Here is an 11,189-nt window from a genome sequence, read left to right as displayed (position 1 = left end):
TTAACAAGTGGTTGAAATTAAAAAAGCAGCTTTTATTTGGAGAAAAATAAATAATGTGAAGTATGATGCCTTTCATTTACACTGGCACAACGTGGGGCTGGTCCGCCCTCAGTCTGGTCTGACAGGCAGCAGGCAGCGGGACCGCCATCCCCGCTTGTTCCCTGTGATGTGTCAGACTCCAGCAGAGCGGCCGATCAGGGTCAATTACAATGATTCCGGCTCTTTAATTGCTCCTAATTGAACCTGACGTGTCTTCAATTAATTAACAGAGGAGGTTAATTAATTCAGGTTTGACTGGCAGCTCCAGATGTCCAAACCTGGTGTGTCCTCTGTTTTTAATCTGCTGACTTGTCCTCATCCTCTTCATCAGGACAGAACAAAGTGAGCTACTGGACTTTTATTGTAAATTTGACAAAGATTTTGGACCCACAGCTGTAAAAAGAACACAGAAGATTACGAGGAAAACAATACAGATGAAAACATGCAAAGAAAAAACGGTTAATGTTTGGTCTTCAGGGCAGCGAGGAAACAGCTGTTTCTGTGTGGACAAACACTGAAACCGTATTAAGGAAATAAAGCACTAACACGAACATGAGGTAAATATCGTAAAAAATAAATGAAATAAATCATTTTTAAATCCAAAAACAAGAGAGATAACAATTCAATTTGGTTTTTCCTTCCATCCTCTGTCTCATTATACTGAGGACATCTGACCTAATCATTCATATAGCTACTTTTACTTTTTCATCAAAGTTTGGTTTCATTGATCTTTCTGTTCCTCTGATATTGATATTCCTTTCCTATTATTATCATTTTAATTGTTATTAAATGTTTGTCTTTATACAAATGTGCGTAAATGTGCCAAATGTGACAATAAAAAGGATCATGGTGAGAAGAAAAGAAATTTTCCTTTTAACAATGATCATCTTTTAATATATTTTCATTTTCAAACAAGAAGATGAATAAAAAGAACAAATGAAAGAGAAGTGGAGAGTGGTAACTATACTACTAATGAATAAAAGAATGAATGAACAGAAGTAGTGTTCATGTTTCACCTCCTGCTGGATGACAACAGGTTCTTTCTTCATTTAATTCTTCCTCCTTTCCAGGACTGATGGGCATGAAAAAGAAATAAAAATCGAATATTTCTAGTGTTTGGACGATCGTGTAGCACAACAGCTTTCAGACTTTACTCTCCACAAACAGGATCAAAAACTTTTCTTTTCCTCCTTGAATCAGTTCCTCTGTCTCTTATTCTTATAAAGCTCCCCGACCACCGGTTTACCACATCTCAGTGTCTGCACAAACATCTCTAACATATTATATCTTTCACTATGGTTTGGGGTAACTCGCATCCACTGTTAGCGAACATGGTTCTTGTTCTTTTGAGTTCTGCGGTGACAGGAAGTGGAACAATCTCCCGCTGAATATCAAATTAAAAATATTCAGTCAAGCCACTCTACCTCCTGGGCAGCTGTGGCTCAGGAGGTAGAGCGGGTTCGGTCGATGGTTCGATCCCTCCAGTCCGTATGTCAAAGTGTCTTCGGGCAAGATACTGAACCCAAATTGCCCCCGAGGTATCATCGGTGTGTGAGCGTGCGTGTGTGTAGAAAGCGCTGTACGAACGTGTGTTTGAACGGGTGAATGAGGCAGTAGTGTCGATAAGACTAGAAAAGCGCTATAGAAGTGCAGTGCATTTACCATTTACCATTTAAATTATGACTGATGGGAAAGTGTAGCATTACCGAGCATCTCCCGTCGCTTTCTGCAGGTATTTCTGCCCCTGGTTCTGCAGAGTCTGGATCTGTGACTGCAAACCACCTACCCCCCCATGACCCTGCTCAACGCCCACTGCTTCAAAAATTATGATTATCATCTATTAGTACTAATTATAATAATATCTATAATTATTATTTAGTTTTATTAGTACTATTTTTCACCCTATTATTATAATTATTCGTTTTATTATTAGTCTCGTTATTGTTACACGTCTTTATGTTGTTTGTCTACTCTGCTATGTGGTTCCTCTCAAACCTGGTTTGGTTCATGGTGTGTCTGGTTACTGAGGATAATTTCAGTGTTCATTGCACTGGTTTGTTGCCTGGACCACAGTGGACACAAGTCCTGGACTTTTATCGGGGTCATTTTTGACATTTCTTAGGTGTGTGCTGTTTAACCGTGTACATTATACCTGTCAGTGCAGGTCACAGGGTTTTACACCTGAACATTTCAGAACACGAACGATGAAATAAATACAATTAAAATGAAATGATGTCCATAAAACATTTGCATCAAACCAAGTTTTATGTTGAATTAATGTCATTATGTTAAATAAACTGAAGTAAAAACACTAAATCTATAGCATTTAATCAAATGTTCAAAAATCAACTCGCTCACACAACACGTGCACCATCAGATTCAAAGTGTAACTCTCGATCGTCTCGGACAATGAAACTTGACAGATTTGCGGCATTTTCGACGTTGTTGTTGTCCGGGCTCTCGCTGCAGCTGTGGGATCATCTTCCGAAATGTATTTTAACGTTTTGCAGCGGTGAAAAAGTCTGTGTGCATTTTGTTGTAGTGTCCAGCAGGTTTTCAGTCTGAGCTCTGACTGTTGTCGGTGAAGTGAATCAGATATTTGAAGTGGACAGGGTTCAGACTGGGGCTTCGTCAGAACCAGAGTCGAAGTGTTTCCTGGAGTTTGTCTCCATCCGGTGGACAAACCGGACACGACAAACAGAAACACCTGCGGGACAAACCCCAATCACGTGACACAGAGAGGAAGACGCGATGAACCCGTCTCACCTGACTCCTCCGCCGCCGCTTCAGACCACCGCCGAGCTGACTCTGTCCCCTTTGACACTGGGGCTCGACTCCGTGTGAACTCCCCACACCCTCCTCCTGTCCGCGCCTTCTCCCGGCCAGTCAGCATCAGCGGGAGCGGGTTCTAAAGCCGTCCCACATCGAGTCCGCTTCGAGGCTGGTGTACTAACTACACTGCTGGTTTGTGTCCAAGATGGAGGGAAGTCCACAAACCCACTAATGTGAGTTCTCTGCAGTTATTTCAAAAGGATAAGTCTCACACTGCCCCGCCTGAGGCAGACGTGTGGTGTCGTTGAACATGAGAAGGAAGACAGAACAGTTGATCAAAATAAAACCACCAACCTGAAGATGCGGTAGCTGATAGTAAACCAATGGAGCCCAGCAAAGGCAAACAAGGACGAGAGAGAGGATGAGAATAAAGACGAGTCAGCGTTGTTTTTATTAACTGTGACTTCCTCGGCTCACGAATGTGTTTGTTTTTCACTGACTAACCACCTGTGATGCTCCGTCTGATTGAATTATGTGGAAATTAAACAAATCGACTGAGCTTCACAGACACATGTATCTGTATTAGTGGGATGTCCACATAAACCAGCTGGGTCCCACTGAGCAGCGATAAACCTGCACAAAGCAACACTTCTGCACTGAGACTTGGAATACTCTAGTGTGTTTAATCACCCCGTGGTGTCCATTAAATCCCCAGGCTAGCGCTCGTACTCCCAGCCTCAGTCAGATCAGGACAAAGAAACGAGGGATCGGATCTCTGCTGAGACAAAGTCAGTTTGTGGAAAACAAAACACGACACAAAATCACATCCGAGTCCCAGATGACGAAAATCGTCTTCACTGGATTTTATTTGATGAAGACAATTTTTTCTTATTTGAAGGGAAATGGTGGTTAAAAAAAAAAAAAACGGATGTGAATCAACAACCTCTGTGTCATAAGCCTGATGATAAACCAAATGAGATACCAGGATCTGCTGGTCTCCCCTATCTGTGACCTCATCAGTCCTCATCAGTCCTCACCCGTCCTCGCTAAGTTAGCAAGCCACTAGCTCATGCAGATTTTTAAACCTGTAAAACTCAGCGGTGCCCAGTTTGACTCTTTTGAGATTTTTACCAAGAGCTTTCTCTTTTTTTTTTAATCGCAGACACTCCAAAATAAATGGTCAGTTTAATTATCTAGTTAGTGCCACTTATTTTCTCAGTTAATCAATTAACAATTTGGTCAATAAAACGAAAACAGTGAAAGGTTATTGACCTTTGTGTCTGAGATCTGAAGTCTTTCATTTTTGCATCTTTTCATTTATTAGTAGAAATGACCATTTTCAGCGTCGTTGGATGTTCTTGACACTGTCCTGTTTAAAAAAACGTCGTCTGTGCAGCAGCTTATTATGACCCATAGTTACATTTTGTTTTCAGGCGACCTACAGCGGTGAGCATTAAAGTCCACGATGGGAAAAACCTGACAAACCAGACACTGCAGGAGTTAATGAAGTCCAGGAGGTGGCAGTAATAAAACACTGAGGATGTCATCTGCTGACAACTTTTCACAGTTTGGAGATTCAGGTTAGAAACTTGTCATTCGTTGCGTTGACTGGTCACCTCTCTAAGTCTGGACCGAATCTGAAGGGAAACTCAGCTGCATCACGGTGGCGTCATTTTGACTAAATAAATGTGACTGAATGATGACTGGGATGGATTTCATATCCTATATATAACTTATACATATATCTATAAATTTGTATTTTCGTTCAATCGGCAGTTGTTTGTTTTTTTTTAAGTTAAAGTATGAAGCTGGTGATATTCTCTGATCCCACCTATGTCACAGTAAGTATCACTGGAGCATCACATCAGTGACTCTGCAGAAACACGCATAAAAGCAGATCGATGTCCATAAACCTACTCTGTTTTACTTTCTGCCATCAAACATATTTAAATTTCTTTATAAATCAGTTTTATTGTTGAACTGCAGTTCTATGATCCTGAAATAAATAAATGTCAGATGGACAATATTTAGCCAAAAATCATGATCCGGACATGTACACTTCTGACTGAGCTCCTTGATTTTCCAGAGAGAAATATTAACAATGGTTACCGTGCACAGCGGCTCTGGACGGGGGCCCCGAAGGGCCCCGGGTTTGTCAGTCTGTTGTCATAATATACGGTATCTTGTTCTACATGCTCTACATCTGTGTGTTTTAAATGTGCCAGAACACAACCTCAGATCCTGCAGCTAAACTCTGCTGCAGTCCTCAGATCTGGATTCATTCATTCATTCAAATTCATCCTCAGTGATGTTGTTCTAAAGACTTTTTATAAACTTTATTTCTGTATTCTCTCAATTTTAATGGGTTTTCATCTGTTTCTTTGAAGCACTTTGTAAGTGTTATACAAATAAAGGTTGTTATTATTATTATTATTATTAGTAGTAGTAGTAGTAGTAGTAGTAGTAGTATTAGTACAATACAATACAAAGTGATTCATGAAAAATTTCTGACAGTGTTGCAAGCAATAAAATACAGACAATACAGTGCTGTCAAGTGTTGTACCTTAAACTAGTAGTGCATGATGTGAATCATATATTAGACACCATCAGCTACAAAGTGCTTCACAAGGCTGGACCAGGATTAGAACATTTCAGGACTGCAATGAGGCAAAAACAATCATACAATAAAATGGAATAAAAATACCAACAATAACATGATAAAAGCAATAATAAAACAGATAAGACCTGTACATACAGTATGTACCGTAGTATAACATAAATTCACATGTGAGATTTTATATAAAACAGCAGAAACACCATATGAAGAAAAAAAAACATGTTCAGAGAAATTTTAGAAATATTGTAAATCAGGGTCTGACGAGATTAAAGAGAGAAAATAACAAGAATGTGCTTCTGTGTTTTAGAACATTTTGTTTTTGGAAAATGAGGAACAAACTACATTTCCCATGAGTCCTCAGCCTCCTCCTCTCCCTCTTTCCCTGTGTCCCCGTGGAGGGAGGAGAGTGGGAGGAGGGAAAGGGGGAGTGGGAGGAGGAGGAGGAGGAGGAGGGAGAGTTTGGGAAAGAATGTGTGGAATTCATTTCCTGTTCTGCAGCTCTCAGAGTCAGAGCGAAGGAGGAGACGGACGAGTCATGGCCGAGTCTGAACTCACTCTGATCTGAGACATGAGGGAGAAGGAGCCCTGACTCCTCTCTTCAGCTGGATTATTCTCTCTGTTCTCCTCTCCAGGAGGAGGAGGGGGTGGGGGGGTGGGGGTCCACCATGGCCGAGCCCCTGCTGAAGAGGACCTTCTCCAGGCTGAGAGGCAAAGACAGATCGCGCAGGAAGACCGACCCCAAACTGAGCGGTGAGGAAACTCCGAAACTCTTCGCTGCTGCAGATGTTATTACTCATCACAGCAGCTTTGTATTCAGTCTGAGTTTGTAACATCTGTGTTTGTGAAAAAGGCTGCCGAGATGTGGTGATGTTCAGTTTGAACATCCTGTTTATCGGACTCACTCCACAGTTTCTCCTCTCATGACTTTTGCACAGAGCTGGGATTGTTGGTTTGATCCGATACATGCTGCTGCTCTCACGCCTCTCGCACGTTTTCCTCTGCTCTGCTGAAAGCTAAAGTCTCGTTGCATCAAAGAAGTGAAGAATTGTTGGGTCTTGCTAAAATTAATTATTAAAAAAAAAAATCCAAAACCCATTTGTTCTTGAACAGAAGAAGCCAAAGTTCTTAAATGTTAAACACAAGCAGCCCACAACTCTTTTATATTATATTATATTTATTGTGACGAGAAATATAAAAGAAATGTAGTGCTGCCTGAACGATGTTTTTGCCTTGAACATAATGAGGAAATGATTTTAATGATTATATCTGCAAAGTCATAAAATGTTCCAACCCTATTACCAGACAGTTAATGTTTGGGCTCATCATGTTTTTAATCTGTGTAAACTAGTGTCATCAACCTTTACCTGACGGTGATTTTGGTCTGAGCTGCTGAGTCACAACAACATTTCACTAAATAATAGAGTCGGTCAGAAACAAACACTTCGGACATTTTAGCAGAAACGACTCTTTGATTTGCTATTAGCAGAATGAAACCTGGGCGTTTCTGGAGATTGTTTAAAGCGAAGAGTCTGGAAACACTTTCAGTCCTGCTCATTGCAGAAAGATCAAGTCCTGTCATTGTCATCGTAAGCATTAATTCAATTCAATTCAGTTTTATTTATATAGCTCCAAATCATAACAGACATTATCTCGAGGCACTTTACAGGGTGAGGCCAAGACCAGACAACGGTACAGAGAGAAACCAAACAGTTCCACCATTAGCAAGTACTTGCCCACAGTGGAGAGGAAAAACTCCCTTTAACAGGAAGAAACCTCCAACAGAACCGGACTCAGGGTGGGAGGCCGTCTGCCTCGACTGGTTGGGTTGAGGGGAGAGAAATAGGGGAGAGAGGAGAAAGAGGGGGGAGAGAGGGGGACAGAAGAGAGAGAGAGAGAGAGAGACCAGTAACAGCTGTAGATACTGTTGTAGATACAGTGATACTTATAGGTGAAATAGTGTTATTAATAATAACAGCAGCAACAGTTAACAATAACGATAATAATAAAACGAATAATGATAATGATGAGTGTTGAGTAGCAGCACCAGATCCGGATCCTGCAGCTCCGGATTCAGCGAGACCTGCAGAATGAGGACGGGGAGAGACAAGACACAAAGTCAATGACATGCGGTAGTGTGATATAAATGCCTGGGGAGAAAGAAGAGGAAGTGCTCAGTGCATCATGGGAAGTCCCCCATAAGCCTCGGCCTGTAGCAGCAGAACTAAGGGATGGTTCAGGGCTCACCTGAGCCAGCCCCGACTGTAGGCTTTGTCAAAGAGGAAGGTTTTAGGCCTACTCTTTGCCTCCCGTTCTACTGGAGACTCCGGGAACCACAAGTAAGCCTGCGTTCTGAGTCTCAGTGTTCTAGTGGGGTCACAGGGTTCTATGAGCTCTTTAAGATATGCTGGTTCCTGACCATTAAGGGCACTTGTAGGTGGGGAGGAGGATTTTACGGGGAGCCAATGCAGTGATGCTAACACTGGAGAAATATGATCTCTTTTCCTAGTTCCTGTCACTATTCGCGCCGCAGCACTCTGGATCAGCAGGAGGGTTTTCACAGCATCATTGGGACATTCTTATAATAAGGAATTACAGTAGTCCAGTCTAGAAGTAACAGCCTCCTTTTGAGACTGGATGTTTCTAACTTCAGTATTGTGCGGGTGGACGAAGGCTGTCCTAGAGACTAGTTTTATGTGTGAGGTAAAGGATGTTTCCTGGTCAGTAACTGTATGATCAGACCAGTTGTTAAGGGCCAAAATATAATTTTCTGTCTGGATTTAGAAGTCAAAAATTTCAAGTCATCCAGGTCTTTGTCTTTAAGTTAGTCAGAGTTAGTTGTGACATCCTCAGAGGGAAAGTCGTCTTGCTGTAGGACACTTCAGCAGCAGCAGATCAAAGGACTGTAGTCCAGTTGCAGAGTCCTGAGGTCAGATCTGTGTTTGCACTCCCAGCTGAGACAGAGTTACCTGAGTAGTTAGTAAATTGTGTGTGGAGGACAGAAACCTTCCCTCTGATCCCTCTGTAACGAGACTGAGAGTCCGCAGCCATGTTAGCAGCTCCGTGGTTAGGCACTGCTTCCAGCTGAATGCTAATGTGCTCTCAATGAAAATGCTATCTAAAATCACACATGGGGGCGGCTTTCTGCCGGCGCAATGAGGGATCTTCTTAACGGCAATATAGCGGGATCTCTATTTAAAAGAAGCCAAAGAAGATGAGGCATCTGTACTGCTGAGTACCGTGAACATTATTGTCAGAGTTTGTGGTCCACACTTTACTACTGTGAGTTTACATCAGTCTGTTGAAACTGTTTTTATTTCCTGATGTATGAGAGAAGATCCCTGCTCTCAGAACTGCGGTCTGTGGTTAAGAATCCTGGATGTGTACTGGAGGTCATTTAAACGAGAGTTACCTTGATGACACAAGTCCTCCAACTTCAACGACCATAAAGGTTGTTTGTCCCTACCCTCTGAAGCGACCCATAGGAGCGATCATGAAATTGTGCCTTTATGGCGGCAGGCATACCGGACCTTTGTGGTCATGGTTATAATAATAAACACACGGTTGAGTTTATGGAACGTCACGGTTTGGTTTCAATTTAGGCCCAAACACACTTTGTTAGGTTTAGGGAAAGATCAGGGTTTGGGTTAAAATAAGTACTTCCCGATCTTTGTCGTCATGGTTACAATAATAAACACACAGTTAAGGCTGTGTCATGGTCAAAAGAAACAATGATGATTATTGGTTTCAAACGGGAAATGAGCAGCGGTCTTCTTGTGTCAACGGGACAAAATCCTGTTTTGTTGACCCAACCATCTACTGTGACTTTCTCCCAATGTGGACTTTGCACTTTTTATAAAATATCACCTGACTTCCTCCTTTGCTCCCGTAATAATTACTACCACCACAAGAGGTCTCCTAACAATAAAACGTAACTATGGGTCGTAATAAAGTGCTTGCACAGAAGACCTACGGGGTCGTTTTTTTAAAGGGGAGGACCGACTCGGATTACATCAGTTTCTTTGGATTTTAAACTTACAGCGTTGTCACATGTCCAGTGGGTGGTGAATGTTAACAAAGTTCACCACGGTTCATCTGGACCCAGATTGAGACTGGTTCAGTTCTGTCAGCGTTCTGGTCTGTAGCACAGTTCATGGGGTCTTTTCATTTCTGAACCTGGAAATATGAACATTATTCTAACCTGAGGACTCGGAGAGAAACTGTAGCTGCACGTCATCACGTCATTTCCAGGAGCTTTTCCACAAGTCTGTTTATTTTTAGACCTGATCTGTTCTGGATCAGAACTCCAGGGTCAGGGTCACATTAGCTGTAGTGTTTCTGTCTGAGTTTTGTTGGTGAAACAGAGAGAGTGAAGTAAAAAGCAGAAACGCAGCCAATAAACAGGCTGCAGAGTCATGATGTTACCCGGGATGTCACTGATCTGTGTGGCAAGGTTCACCTGGTCTGAAGATTCAACGCTGAAAGCAGGTACAGATCTGTCCTCAGCGTTTCGTCTAAAATAGGAAAAGCAGCTGTGACATCAGTCTGTGCAGCTGCACTGATACTGAGACACATTTAGAAACTCTCCTTCAGAGGGAGGGGTGGGGGTGGGGGTGAGGGGGAGGTTGGTAATGGAGCGGTGCTAACAGTTTCCCCTGGCTTCCAGTCTTTGTGCGAAGATGGGCTAAGTCTGTCCTGGACCTATTCTTTACTGGATTCATTAGGTCTTTCTCAGTCTACATTCTTGTCTGTTCTTGTGGAACGTCCTCTGTTCAAATTCAGAGGCTACATCTAGACAAGAGGTCTCACTCTGTCTTTTTTAATCAAGGACTTTAGAAAAGCATCCTAGTATACCTATCACATAAACCAGCAGTGATGGTGGAGAGTCTGAGCCAGACTCAAAGCTGTGATAATCTGGGACTGTCATGGTGTCACTGAATGAAGTCTGGATATTTCTGATTTTAAATAACATTTACATTGTAAATAATGTCTGAGACGTGAGGAGCTGCTAGCCTGGGAAGAGCTTTCAGTCAGCATCCTCTGTCATCCTCCTGTGGAGAACAGCGTGACATCTATGTAGAGGTTTAAACAGAAGAAAGAAAAACTTCTGGAAGATAAAGTCTGGTGTCAGAGTGTAAATCTAACAATGAAGAGGATTTCCCTCAATGTTTGGCTGTTCTTCTAAATTCATTATAGGAAAACAACACCAGAATCCTTCAAGCTACGTTTAAAAATCAAATGAAGTCTACTTGATCATCCTCTTCATCTGTGACTCTTTGTTCAGAATCTTACTAGGAGGGTTTATGTTTTTATGTTTAGACAGTTAGCTAATTAGCTTGGAGGGTGACTCTCCATGGACTGAAATGATGAACAATCCTGAGAATAAGATGACGGGAGTAAATGGTCCAGTACAGAGAAAATAGAAAGAAGCTCAGAGAGATGTAGTAACTGGTAGTTGTTCACCAACTAAGGCTGTGAGTTCTCACTACGGCACCAAGACTGTAGAAATATATTTTGCAACGTTCTGCGGATGAATTTCCAGTTTGTGGTGTAAGCACTTTTACAATGGGAGCAGTGACCATCACATATGTTTCTTAGAGAAGAGGGGGCATTTACACGGTTTCAACATCTGACTAGAATATATCTGAAAATAAACCTCCTCTGTCAGATTTCAGTCCATTTCTGATGCTTGCTGGATGCATTTCCACTTTTTTATTAGACTGTTTGGAATGTTTGTCAAATAGATGAGGCCGAGGATGGAGAG

The 11,189-nt window shown here is 42.0% G+C and overlaps 1 protein-coding gene and 2 long non-coding RNA genes across 5 annotated transcripts in view; 2 read left to right on the top strand and 1 right to left on the bottom strand.

Moving 5' to 3' along the window:
• Positions 1-236: 236 nt before the first annotated feature.
• LOC120793989 lies at positions 237-3,155 on the bottom strand. Its single transcript, XR_005708072.1, has 3 exons — positions 2,398-3,155; positions 1,056-1,111; positions 237-432 (listed from the first exon to the last, which is right to left on the bottom strand). It is a non-coding gene; the product is annotated as an uncharacterized LOC120793989 (long non-coding RNA).
• Positions 2,699-4,837, top strand: LOC120793988. The gene is made up of 2 exons (XR_005708071.1): positions 2,699-3,044; positions 4,245-4,837. It is a non-coding gene; the product is annotated as an uncharacterized LOC120793988 (long non-coding RNA).
• A 1,243-nt stretch (positions 4,838-6,080) lies between these two features.
• The window catches only part of LOC120794335 (rho GTPase-activating protein SYDE1), a 28,776-nt gene continuing 23,667 nt past the window's right edge, over positions 6,081-11,189 (top strand). For all 3 annotated transcript variants that reach the window (XM_040135316.1, XM_040135315.1, XM_040135314.1), the window contains exon 1: positions 6,081-6,178. In XM_040135316.1, coding sequence (XP_039991250.1) covers positions 6,094-6,178 — 85 coding nt within the window. In that variant the 5' untranslated portion in view covers positions 6,081-6,093. The remainder of the gene's footprint in view (positions 6,179-11,189) is intronic.

Source organism: Xiphias gladius, chromosome 9, assembly GCF_016859285.1.
Source record: "Xiphias gladius isolate SHS-SW01 ecotype Sanya breed wild chromosome 9, ASM1685928v1, whole genome shotgun sequence".
NCBI lineage: Eukaryota > Metazoa > Chordata > Actinopteri > Istiophoriformes > Xiphiidae > Xiphias > Xiphias gladius.
This window is presented reverse-complemented; position numbering and strand designations above follow the sequence as displayed.